This window comes from Amborella trichopoda, chromosome 11 (assembly GCF_054954075.1).
Source record: "Amborella trichopoda isolate Santa Cruz 75 chromosome 11, AtrichopodaSantaCruz75HAP2 v2.0, whole genome shotgun sequence".
In the NCBI taxonomy this organism is placed as follows: Eukaryota; Viridiplantae; Streptophyta; class Magnoliopsida; order Amborellales; family Amborellaceae; genus Amborella; species Amborella trichopoda.
This window is the reverse complement of record NC_142346.1, coordinates 38145335-38158873: the sequence shown is the minus strand read 5'-3', so window position 1 is coordinate 38158873 and position 13539 is coordinate 38145335. Positions and strand designations below refer to the sequence as shown.

Sequence of the window (13539 nt, the reverse complement as noted above, 5' to 3'; positions counted from 1 at the left end):
ATAAAAGCTCCAAAATAGATCTAAGTATATGACATTGCTTCATGTCAACCACATGAGATTTCACATATATTTTATAATATGGCTTTTGTACCATTATTGAAAAATAAATTTCTGGGATAAAAGGGCCTGATAGGCCATATTTCCAATAGCTCTAATACCAAATGTAGAGATTTTCGGAAGCTTCGATACCAATTGTAGAGTTGTACAATAGGAAATTTACACTTGGAATAAAAACTATTTTTTGGAGAGAAAAAATAAAATTATATTTTAATAAAATATACATACACACAAACACCTCTCTCTAAAACTTCTTTCTTTTCCTCTCCACAACTCAAATAAATGGCACACATCACTCACCATATTCTCACCCACACTTAGGACACACACAAGTCCACATTTAACACTACTTGCATGAATATGAAAGAACCACACAACATCCTTCTCTTTCCAAAATGTACTCCCAGAACTCTCTTCCTCTCATTACCTCTATCAGCCTATCTTTCTCTCACAGGCCTAACAACCTTATTTTCTCTCTATGGATGTTTTCAACTTTCTGTTTTCGATATCATGTTTTCAACTTTCTCCTGCCACCGGAAACCACAAGTGTTGACTTTTATAGGAGCATTGCTGCATTATACTCCGCAGTGAGTATATTTATCCCCCAATAATGTACAAGTTGGCCTATAACCACAAATAATGCATATAATGCACAAGCACTTCAACATTTGAAAGGAGATGCAGGGAAAAGAGAAAAACATATGGAGCATGTTGTAGCGATGCTCCCCAGTGCATATCTAAGTTGTAAAAGAACATTTAATGCACTAAAAACTGCCAATCTTATCTAAAGCTAATCTTTATCTAATGCTAATCATATAAGTCATGACCCTGCTCAACTTACCCCATTTTACTGATAGCCCATAAATAGAGTTGCCATTTATTGGGACTTTTATTAATAATCCATAAGCCTTATCCAATGTAATGTAACGCCCCCATTAAAGAAACGCTTCTTTTAAACTCAGATTTTTTTTTCAACAGAAGGAACAGTATTTCTGAAGAATCTTAGACTCTGAATGGAGATGGTATTTTCTTCACATCCGATGGAGATAGTATTTATGGCAATTATAATGAGAAATTAAATAGGATTGCAGTCAAAGCTAGTGGGTAATGGAGTGAAAGAATCAAACTTTCTTTGCATGAAGCCATGAATGCATAAGAATAAACCTTACCTTATCAGAATTAAATAAAGAGCAGACCAGTAACGGAAATGACGTAGGAAATAGAACCCTATTCAATGAATATGTACAAAAACACTTGGACTGGCTCGAACTTTCTCAGTTTCTTCATACAAAGAAAAAAAGAAACATAAAAAAGAAAAACAAATTACCTTTTTGATAAAACTTTGAATTTCTTTGCTCAGAATCCAATTCAATTTAATGGGGGGCATCCGATCTCATAGAATAAACTCCTTGCAACCATCTCCCTGTAGAGAGAGAGAGAGAGTTGCAAGTGATTTGTATTATGATGAAAGCCAAGATTTACAAGTGATTTGTATTATGATGAAAGCCAATAAATCATCTCTCCGACGGCTAACTTGTATATATCTTCGACTGTAACTGCCTCTGTGAAACAATCGGTGCCATTTGCCTGCTTCAAAGACAGGCAAAATGTGAACTTGAGTTGTAACGTTATGGATAAGATTTGAAACAGGAAAAGAGACACAACTCTAACAGTGACATGTAGCAGAAATTCGAAATAAAATTTTCACAGCTAGAGAAGTAAAATGCACCTTTTTTGTTTTTTTTTTTTTTCTCTTTTGAAGGATAACTTGGGTCTTAGATAAAATGAATTTTGTGTTTTTTTTTTTTTTCCTTTTTGCGGAGGTAAGTGGCAAGCCCTTACCCGTTTTAAAATGAATCTTTGACATAGAATTATTGCGTTTGTAAAATAAACATAGAGAAAGAGAGAGAGGCTTTGACATAGAATTATTGCGTTTGTAAAATAAACATAGAGAAAGAGAGAGAGGCTCTTGAATTACTCTAGCTTGCATTTGTGTGTGAGCGTGTGTGTGTGAACGAGTGCGTGTATGTGAGAGAGAGGCTCTTGAATTACTGTGCTTGCATTTATGTGTGTGAGCGTGTGTGAGAAAGAGAGAGAATCTTAAATTGTGCACATGTTTGAGTGCGTGCATGAATTTGCGCAAGAGCGATGAATGTATATATGATGAATAGGTTGTGTAGGTGCATGCGCATGTGTGAGAGAGATAGCGAGAAAGATTGTAATTTGATGGATATGCTTGTGTGTGTTGACAGAGAGAAATGAATTGTAATTTGATGAATACGTGCGTGTGCGTGTGCGTGTGCAGGGAGAAATGCTTTTTTATATGAGCGTGTACTCAAATTTATGTATGTGTATGTAAGAGAGAGATAATCAGGCATTGGTGTGTGCGTGAGAGAGAATCTCTTTGAGCTTGGCCTATATTGGCGTTCATAATGTTCATAGAGAGAGACAGATTCTTGGCTATACGGCATGACATGCATCATTAAGAGAGAGATTCTTGCTTGCGTGGCCCCTCCACCATTAACCGATATGCATGTGAAAGAGATTCATGTAATGGGAAGAGACCGAGAAACGGGTTGGGTCATAATGGTAGCACCTCCGCATCCTATCTTAGTCATCATGTTGTGGTTAGATTTATAAAAAAAAAAAAATTAAAGGGCTTTCGATAGTAAGGGTAGCATCTCTGCACTCTAGTCATCATGGTGTAGTTAGATTCATCTACTGAAACGACAAGAAAAGGGTTGCGGTTTTAATAGTAGATGCACCCTAGTCACCATGTTGTGGTTTTTATTCCTATCAACACCACCTATTAATAATTTCAAAAAACTAATTTTTAAAATATTTGAAAAAACCAATAAAGGCCTATCATCCCCATTGAACTAAGAGAGAGAGAGGCTCTTACTCGAGCATGGATCATGTACATGGCGCGGCACCTATCGGCCGAGACCTGAGCGGAGACCACCTCCAACCTATGCTTCTCCAATATGCAGAACATAGCAGCCAGCAACCCCGACTTTCTCGCACTACAAACCCCAATATGAGCATCAACCCCACAAACACTCACCACAACGTTTGGCGACGACCAGGTCTGAAAGCAAGAAGAAGGAGAGAAAGGAGAAAAGGCCACAGGTGGTTGTTGAATGACCGAGCCCACACACGACCTAGATGAGCCCTGATCCGCCAGAAACGACTCTCTCGACTCGAACCGGGGCGCGCCCAACTCGCACTCATTCGAGCCCACAGCTCTACCCTTCTCCGTCTTTTGCTTCTGCAAAGCTTGTAGAGACTTCTGCAGTGATTTTATGTAGTTCACTGCCTCGTCTACGATCGTCGATTTGTCCGCCTACACAAATCAGAAAAATCATCTTCTCTCTCTCTCTTCGTTTTTTTGCAAATGTTTTTTATGAAATTACAGAGAGAAACGGGGGCTTCTCTGTCTGTAAATCTTAGAGAGAGAAATCACGTCATATCTGTCTAATTAAACCTTTGAGAAAGTAGAGAGAAAAGGGGTCGAACCTGTTTGCCTACTAAGTTATAATGAAAATCGAGAGAAAAGCGTTTCTAAGGGAAAAAGTAGAGAGAAAAACGGATTCCCTTCTCTCTCTAAAAAACTTTACAGAGAAGCGGGTCGAGCTTCTCTGGGTAATAACGCTTCATGAAAGTAGAGAGAGAAACGTCTTCAAGCCAATGATTGAAATGGAAGATGATTTTATTTGAAATTTAGGGTTATGGGTTTGAAGTTTGAACCCTGTATTACAAAAAAATATATAGAGAGAGAAACGTATACAACACCCTCGGAAAGAAAATTTGATGAAAGTAGAGAGAGATGAGAGGAGGAGCAAGAACAAAAGCTAAATCAAACATTTAAATTTCTAGCTGTATTCTAGTTGTTTGAAGCAAAATCACAATGAATAAATTTTTGGTCTTCTCTCAAATACTATATTTTAATCATTTGAATATTTTATTTACCAGCTAAAACAAGAGAGAGGTGAGAGAAAATATTTTTATTGGTAAGAGAAGAGAAAGGTGAGAGAAACTGGTTCTGTTTCTTTACCTTTGCAGGCAATTGAGGAAGCAGAGAATGGAGGTTAGAGAACATGGTTCTCATCTTCTTCCTCCTCTCTCTCTCTGTCCATATATGTATCTCATGATCAGACTCTGTCGCCTTCGAATTCGAACCAGAGCGAGGAGGAGCAGGAACAGAAGAAGAAGGATCTTCTCTCTCTTCCCCTTCTTCTTCTTCAGATTGCTTCCCCTTCTTCTTCTTCTTTCTTTTGGGGTTGGCCTCTTCTCCATGGTTTTGCACCATAGCTCGCTTCGAAGAAGTGGGGCTATTCGAGTTAGACGCCATGGTCCCTTTAGCTGAAGCCATGGCAAAGCCTGGTTCACTAGAGGAGTTATCAGAATTGGAGAGAGGCCAAATGGGTTGGCCTTGATAGAGCTGTAATGGCTTTGGAGAAGGGGGATGAGAGGGAAAATCCCAGAATAGGGTTTCATTATTTGGAGCTGGTTCTAGTTCATTAGCCATGGCGAAGTGGAGAGAAAGAAGGATGCAGGTGTAGATAGAGAGAGATGGGGTTTTATGGGTGATGATTCGCCTGCAAGAAAACCCCAAAATACAATCATATGATGATCCGTTAATGGCGTCGAAACAAAGGAGAGAGGTGAGAGAATGTAAAGAGAGAGACACCTTAGAGAGAGAGTGGCGGGCGCGCATGCTCGAAAGATTTCTAGGGCGGGGGCCGGGTTGGTGATTCTATTTGGATTTCTGGGGAGGACGAAAATGCCCAAACAAATTGATATTTAAGACCAAATTGCCCTTCAGTGGCGGCGGGTTCTGGATTTCTCATATGCCTTAAGAGACCTAATTTGGTCATTTAGGTTTCTACCAAGCAATTGGTTAAAATAAGGCCTAAAAAAAATGGGCATGCTTCTCATACCGCATAAAATTTATATGCTTCCACTTAGTCCAACAGTCCATTTTGGAAGGGGGTTAAGATTGTCCCAATCACAATGCCACATCTTTAAATTATTTTATTTTTTATTTTTTATTTATAAATTTTTTTGACACCAAATTTTGTACATCCAATCCTCTATTAAACTTTCATTAGTAAAAAAAAAAAAAAAAAAATTGCAATAAAATAAAATAACCAAAATACCCTTGAAAATTCCAAGGGGTATTTTGGTCATTATATTTTATCAAAAAATATTTTTAATATTTTTTATAGGTGCAGCCCAATGAGAAGATGCAATGTACAAAATTTCATATACATACAAATTGTATAATAAAAATTTAAAATAAAATACTTTCAGATGTCGGATCTAAGATCAAACGGTGAGTGGTGCTCTTGATTAAAATTGGATGGCTGGATGGTAGGTGAAACATAGATCTTCTATGATGTAGGGGAAGTATAGAAACCTTTCCCAAAAAAAATTGCCTTTCTCGAAACACAATGAATCGTAGTTCTAGCATCGAAAAACCTTCTAATCAATCATCATTGACCTTAAAATTATACTAATAGAAAAAATTAGGATTTCAAATCTTAAAGATAGTTTTTATTGTAACACATCATCTAGACTGTCTATTTTTAAGTATTCACAAATCTACGAAATCAGTCCCTTTTTTGAATTGCAAATCTATTTTTAAGTATTCACAAATCTACAAAATCAGTCCCTTTTTTGAATTGCAAATCCTATGATCAATGATGGAAGTAGATTTTATAGTCATTATAAAGATTTCCCATACCTGAAGATTTTCTCATATAAGGTTTCGAAGTCAGGCTTTGCTTTTTCTCATGAGGCCTAGGCCTCATAGAAACCGCATAGAATAGTTGTTTTTGGGCTATAAATATGGATAGCCTTCTAGCCCCTATCTCATATTCAATGAATTTGGGTCTCGCAAAAAGAAAAATATGGAAAATTAATTACAATGTCCGAGCCACCCCTATCTCATATTCAATGATTTGGGTATCGCAAAAAGAAAAATATGGAAACTTAATTACAATGTCCGAGCTGCATGTAGAATACCATTGCCTATTTTTGGAGGATCAATTATGTATTTTTGTGGACCACTAATACCACCTCACTAATACCTTCAAAAAGCTTCCTACGGGTAGGGGCATGTCTTCCCTACTAAATTATCAAAAAAAAAAAAAACCAAAAAAAACAAAAAGACTTCCCATATGAATCATCATAACTTCTTGGATAGGGTATACTTTTTATTTTTCTATTAGAGAATTATAACATCATAAGAGCATCCAATGTTTTATCTAATTGAGGGATATTGAAGTTCAACCAAACTTAAATGGTTATTTTTCTGTTAGAGAATTATAGCATCATAAGAGCATCCAATGTTTTATCTAATTGAGGGATATTGAAGTTCGACCAAACTTAAATGGTGTGCGGGTGCACAACGCTCGTCATAAGTGTTTCTTAACATAGATAAGAATTGAGCCTAAGACATAGCGTTGCAAATCGTCAAACGCTAACCAATTAAGCAAAGGCTCTTTTCCTAAATGCACCTACACTTTGCAAATAAATAGTACACACGGAGTGATCTGTGTTGTGCATGGTGTACAACACACAAGACTTAGTACTAAGCGCACATGTGTAGTGCTTATTCTGTATGTGTTTTGAGGAATGCAGTGCATTATTTTTATATATTGTTACAATTTATATCTAATTTTAAATATATCTGATATTCTTGTAATCTATATTTAGTACATACATTTTATTTTTCTTTTGACATATTAATGGTGGGGGACGAAATGTTGAGGCATCAACCCCCCTAAAACAATTCCCCATTAATAAATATATTCTATAGATATGTTGCATTTTTTAAAAAAGAACTTCTATTTAAAAAAGGGATTGTCTATAAAGAGACCATTTATCTTTTGTACATTCTTATCCCTTAAATTTCAAAATGGGTGGTTATAAGAGTATCATTGAATAGACACAAAGTTCCAAAAAAAATCTTTAAATTCGTGACTCATCCAAACCATCGAATTTGATATCTAATGAGTGTGAATGATTGTGTCCTCTATGTACAAAAGATAAATGGTCTCTTTGTAAACAATCCATTTAAAGAAATGAAAAATTCTATATTTGGATGAGATGGGGAACAGGACACGCTGGAGTTTTCAAAATAGAGTCTGTCTATTTTCAGACCAGACTCATGCTTGATATATATCTGTTTCATTTGACTTGCACTTCATAAATTGACTCGGACACGTCAATCATGTCTGGCCATGAGATTAATCACCCTTCCAAAATGGATGGTGATGCGGGGAGTACAAAATATGATATTATCGTACTAGAGTCAATCAATCATTCCAAACCTTTAACAAGGTTCAGATATTTCTCACTCTTCACTGTACAATTAAGTTTTCAATCTAGTGTACAACTAATATTTCGTAGTCATTAGGTTTTGGTTTAGTGTACAGTTCTATAGGTATTTTTGACACAAACAATATAATGTACAATTATAAATGTGAAATGAAATTATTGGAAAGCTTCAAATTAGGAAAATGTTTTCATAGGGCCGCAATTCTATCAAAATAAGTAGAGTTTCACCCAATGTTCGCAAAATCGAACCGGAATAGTTAAACGGTCATGAGGCTAGGAGTAGTTCAAACCGAAACTGAACTAACCGGAGTGGTTAACAGGACTAACCGGTCAAGTCGATTTTTCTTAAAAAAAATGGGTCAAAATGCACAAAAAAAATTAAAAACAAATAGAAAAACTTAGATTAAGTATACACCATCATATTACATACATTTATCTTATAAAAAAATTTGATACAACTTTTTATATAATTTAATATTTGAATATTATGAAAATATGCAAGGCAATTTATAATTTCATATAAATTCAATGGGTGAAGTTATAAAGTCCAACTAACAATGGATGATGCAACAATATATGCTTCTATATTGTTTTAATGTTGATGTTGAAAAATGTTGTTTTAATGTTGAAAACCCTTTAATACGATTTAGAATTGGGTTTGAGAGCATATTTTTTTGTAGCATGATGTTTCCAGCTTTTCGAATGGTTGTGAGTCAAGGTAGTAAGAGAGAGCACCTCATTTACTTAGTCACTTGGTTATCAAATGCAGGGTGTGGGTCAAGGTGTTAAGTGCTGCTTCAAATGGCCAAATCACATATTTTTAAAAAATATGTCCAAGTCGATTTTCAAATGGCCAAATCGATTTTGAAATGACCAAATAAATTTTGAAATGGCCAAACCTCATTTACTCAGTAACCTTTTGAGTTGGGTTTCAATATATATATATATATATATATATATATATATATATATATATATATATATATATATATATATATATATATATATATATATATATATAAGATGGCAACTTTAAAATGTAGAATTAAGATGTATATTTAAAATAAAATAAAAAAAAGCAGGTTAAGTTTTTATCCATTTCAGCATGTGAAAACATGAGAGATGAGTAAAACACTTTTTAGTTTCTACCTCTTTTCTTCATAGAGGCTAATAAACAGATTTAAGGAGTTTGAAGTTACAACAAATAATAGATAGCTTGTAACAAATAAAAAAACAAATTAGAATAAAATGTCATAGCTAAACAAGAAGTTGAGAACACAGACATCAGTAACATACACAAAAAATAACCTTAAAAAGAAATAAATTTTTTCTCATATTCATCACAAAATAATATTTTTATAAAACAAGTATATAAAACATTAAAAAAAATCCAACAAGCACACAAAAAATGTATAACATTGAAAAGAAACAAATTTTTTCCTCATATTCATCACAAATAAACATATTTTTGTAAAAAAAAAATATAACATTAAAAACAATCTAACAAGGTCATCAAAAATATATAAATTTAGAAAAAATATTATATTCTTTTTTTCTCATATGCATCACAAATTTCATATTTTTATAAAAACAAAATGTAATTTTATTTTAAAAAAATTGTTTTAAGAACCCTAAAATCGAGCCAAAGAATATAGAAACTTTAGAGTCGAAATCAACCCCAAATCTTTCATTTTTTGAACAAATTGATATGGAGATATGATAGATACTTGAATTAAGATTCAAATGCACCAAATTTCATGAAAACATATTCACTATTGAGATCTTTATTCAAAAAATTACGAATTTTTTACTTCACAAAAATTTCAGGAAAAAACGCAGCAAAAAAAAATTGATATAAAAAAATTTAATCAATGGTACATAAAAATAAGCAGTTTATTTGATAGATAAGGACTTTATGATCAAAATTTAGTGATTAATTCGATAAAAATCGATCGATCAGAAATCAATTTGTTTGGATGAAAACAGTTCTTCAAGTTGCAGTACGTCGGGCCCAAAAAGACCGCAAATCTTCATCGTTTTTGAAAAATTGAAATATGTAAACATTGATTCCTTCAACAATCAATCAAAACCCTCCATTTATATGAAAATCTATGAGGTATTAATGCTGCATTTGATAGAATGGCAAAAATTTCTAATTTTAAAAAATCCCATTTCAATCTGCCAAAAACTCTTTGTTTTTAGACTTCTGATTCAATAATAGATAATCTATAGAAACTTTACGGTTTATAACATTAATATTTGACTAAAAAAATTAAAAAGAACTACAAAATGGACAAAAAAAATGCTGCAAAATCTTGATCTATGAAAATAGTGGGCATGTGTCAAATAACGACCGTGATTTTATATGTTATAACGGTGTTATAATGCACGAAAACAATAATAGTAAACCGGACGGTTAGGAAAACCGGCCGGTTTTGAAAAAAAACAGCCGGTTCGAAGTTGAACCAGCCGGTTTTGGCGTCGATTTTTTTTGGAGAGTTCTGTCATACCATATGTACCACAAAACCAGCCCTAACCAGAATCGCCACCTCACAGGTAGCGATCTAACCAACCAGTTCTGGTTCTAACCGGTCTGTTCTGCGAACGCTGGTTTCACCTTAAAATTCAATGCTAAACTTTACTTCTAGCATCACAAAACCTTCAAATCTATCATCTCGGCCTTGATCATTATGATTGTGAACCAATATTACGATTTTAAGCTCTAAAATTTGCATATTGTAACACATTATCTAGACCGTCCATTTCGATGTAAAATTAGTGTCACGGATCCACAAGATTTATACATTTTTTTGCTTTAAATTTCATAGTTGGTGTTGAAAATTGATTTTAGAGCTGTCATCAAAATTTTGATATCCAAAGTGCTTTCCAGATGAAGATTCGAGGTGAGAAAGGCTTTGCTTTATTTTCATAAAGATTAGGCCTTATAAAAACCGCACCTTTAAAGTTAACATTCGACAGAAATTTCCCTTCAAGTCTCCACAAATTTAATATTGGGCAAGCTTCCTATACTTCTCCTAATGTATAAAATTTATATTCCCCCTATTTAACCGTCCATTCTAAATGGATGGTTGAGATGGTCCCAATCACAATGTCACCCCTCTACACTATTTATTTTTAATGTTTTTTTATACAACACACCAAATTTTGGGCTTCCGCTACTCTCTTAAACTCGCACCTGCAAAAAAAATATAAAAACAATATCAATAAAATAAAATGACCAACATACCTCTAAATACTATATGGGGTATTTTGGTAATTTATTTTATCAAAGATATTTTTTTAATATTTTTTTAAGTGCTCTTGTTGAGACGATGAGACATACCAAATTGTATATTCATATAATTTTTACAAAAATAATTAAAAATAAAATACTCTGAAATATCGAATTTAGATCAAATAACGATGACTCATTTTCTCAAAATCGGACAGCTGGATGGAGAGAAGTATATATCTTCCATACTTTACGAAAAGTATTGAAACCCCTTTACTATTTAGGTCACATTCATCATTTAAAAACTTCAAGAGGGTATATACATGTAATCTTTGCGGGAAATAAGGGAAAAGAAAAAAGACAAAATATAGAAAATGACGCAAATAAGCCGTCATGTGGGGGCGGGAAAAAGTACGAGGCGGGGCATGATACCGGCCGTTATCTCTTAACAAATCTGGCACTGAAAACTGGGTGTTTTACATGCGATCTTTTTAGTGTTCATCGCTAGTTCGAAAAAACAGAGGGACCCTTTACCCTTTTACGCGTTTCTCTCTCTAAAGTGTGATTATCTTTCCGCGTTTTCTCTCTTTCTCTATCTAAATGGGTACCATATAGGGATGGTAACGCGCTGGGTGGCCCAGTCCATAAAACTTGGGCCTAGGCTAGCCCGAAGGTTGGGCATTAGCCAAACCAACATAGACCCAACCTTGTGTAGCCTGGCCGGCCCTTTTTTTCTTTATTTGTTTTTCCATTGTTTTTAAACTGGATTCTATAGAGTTATTCGGCCTCAGCCTATAGGCAAGACTGAGTGCTATGCACCGATTTTATATAAATATTATATATCCGTAATTATATTCACTCGAAATTGAATTGTTTTTTTGGCTATCATGTATGCCTCTACACGTTTATATTAAAGGTTCGAGTCTTGTCAAAACCTCTTTGAGAGGCCCGTATCCTTCAACCGGTACGCTATTTGACTGCTAATGTCGTTAGTTCAACTAGCTATTTTACTACTAATGTCATTAGTAAGTATCTTATTATATATACCGTTTATTTTGTTTTGTTATAACTCGTCTCGGTCAATATCCGAGTGCCTTGGTTATTTAACTGTTAATGTCCTTAGAAAGTATCTTATTATTTTGTTTTGTTATAGCTCGTCTCGGTCAATATCCAAATGCCTTGGTTATTTAACTGTTAATAAGTATCTTATTATATATACAATCTATTTTGTTTTGTTACGACTTGCTTTCGATGTCTATGCATCTTGACGGGGTCGCTTTTTTCAACATTGCTTTTTTTTTAAATTTTACCCAGTCCGCCCCGACCCTAGCAGGGCCAGAGTTGGCATTGCCCAGGCCCGTTGTCAACCCTAATATGATTTCTCCACAAGCATTATCTCTACCAAGCTCTATAGAGAGAGAGAGAGAGAGAGAGAAATGTTTTACCATGGATTGATAATGATTGCTCTTCCATAATCCTGCAGGCTTTTGCAGATTCTGAAAGGGGGCGTGGCGTGCTGCTGTTACATATGGGGCCTTTTGTTGTTATTAGGGATCGTGACAACTAAAAGCTTACGAAAGTGTGCCCAGCCGTCACCGACTAATTGCTTTCGGGTCTATACAAGCAGTGCCATCTATCAAATGCCAATCATTAATCCTTTCTCTCTCTCTCTAGAGTTTCTCTCTCTAACTCTTCAGTTTGTATAACCGTTTCACTTTCACCACATGAAATTAAGCAGAGTCATTCATACATGTGCAATCACAGTCCGATACCTTCCCCCTTGAGTAACCGTTTCACCAAATAAATCAATACAACCATTCATGTGTATGCTCTGGTCTCTCTCTCCGTTTCACCAATAAACCAACACAGCTATTCATGTATATACTGTGGTCTCTCTCTCCATTTCCATTCTCTCTTGTTCTCTTAACTCTTGGTTGGTATTCTTTGTTGAGGGATTTACCTACAGACATAAAAAAAAATAGAATATATATATATATATGAAAAGGGTCAATTTTAAGTAAAAATTATTTTTTTCTTTTTCAAAATTGCTCCTCAGTTCGAAGATGCCATCCTCGGAACTCTTTCATTTTTTTTTTTTTTTTTAGTTTTTTTGCTAGTAGGGCAGTGCCCTAGTGTGAGGGGCAATGCCCAGTCTAGAGGGCAGACCGAGGTTGGCATCCTCTGCCCGTCTTATTTCTTAGCAAACAAATGAGCTAATGCGGTCCGAGGATGCCAACCTAGGATCTCTATGAAGAGCACCAGACAAGGCGGTCCGATGATGCTAACATCGGACAAACTAGGCACTGCCCAAAACATTATGGCACAACCCTACTATCGAAAAAACTTAAAAAAAAAGGTTAAAATATAGTTTGAGGATAGTATCCTCGAACTAAATTTTTTTTTGAAAAAACCTAAGAATGACCGACCTTTCATGTAATTTAAACTCAAACCTGACTCATTGCGTACTTTAGTATTTTTGTGTCCGTACATAATGCACTCTTCTTTGTTCAATGTTAATATGTCATGATCCAATGGATTGGTAGGCAATCTATGTTGATGGAGATTAACCTTTTGAAGAGCTCTCTCTCTCTCTCTCTCTCCAACTCCATTTTCTCTAACTCTAGATGCATGCTCTTTACTTGATCTTAATATATCAGATTCCAATGGATTAATGTTTCTTAGGACAATCTGTATACATGGAGATCAGTGTTTGTAAAATCGAATCGGAACGGTTAACCAGACGTAGGCTAGGAAGCAGTTTAACTGGCCTAATCGGTAAACCGGCCGATTCAACTGTTCTAACTGGGCAAGTCTCAGGCGGTCAAAAAAGTGTTAAAAAAAATACAAAAATACAAAAAAAATCTACCAAAATATGATAAACATATAAAAAATGATTAAACCAAAAC

At 34.8% G+C, this 13539-nt stretch overlaps 1 protein-coding gene across 2 annotated transcripts; it reads right to left on the bottom strand.

Moving 5' to 3' along the window:
* Nucleotides 1-1260: 1260 nt before the first annotated feature.
* Nucleotides 1261-4784, bottom strand: RGE1 (basic helix-loop-helix (bHLH) DNA-binding superfamily protein). Of its 2 annotated transcripts, none has more exons than XM_088851574.1 (3): nucleotides 4112-4784; nucleotides 2960-3400; nucleotides 1261-1644 (listed from the first exon to the last, which is right to left on the bottom strand). In XM_088851574.1, the coding sequence occupies exons 1-3, from the start codon at nucleotides 4772-4774 to the stop codon at nucleotides 1552-1554; spliced, it is 1197 nt and encodes a 398-aa protein (XP_088707700.1). In that variant the 5' UTR covers nucleotides 4775-4784; the 3' UTR covers nucleotides 1261-1551. The 2 variants fall into 2 exon arrangements, with proteins under 2 accessions (XP_088707700.1, XP_088707699.1); XM_088851573.1 differs by having other exon boundaries at nucleotides 1261-1647; nucleotides 4112-4781.
* Between the last annotated feature and the right edge of the window lie 8755 nt (nucleotides 4785-13539).

Bases quoted from the DNA above. Each gene is read 5' to 3' on its own strand.
- RGE1 (XM_088851573.1), bottom strand. From the start codon at position 4,774: ATGCGCGCCCGCCACTCTCTCTCTAAGGTGTCTCTCTCTTTACATTCT. The intron at 3,401-4,111 runs GTAAAGAAACAG...TGATTTGTGTAG, and splicing joins TTCCTCAATTGCCTGCAAAG to GCGGACAAATCGACGATCGT. The intron at 1,648-2,959 runs GTAAGAGCCTCT...CTGTCTTTGAAG, and splicing joins TGTACATGATCCATGCTCGA to CAGGCAAATGGCACCGATTG.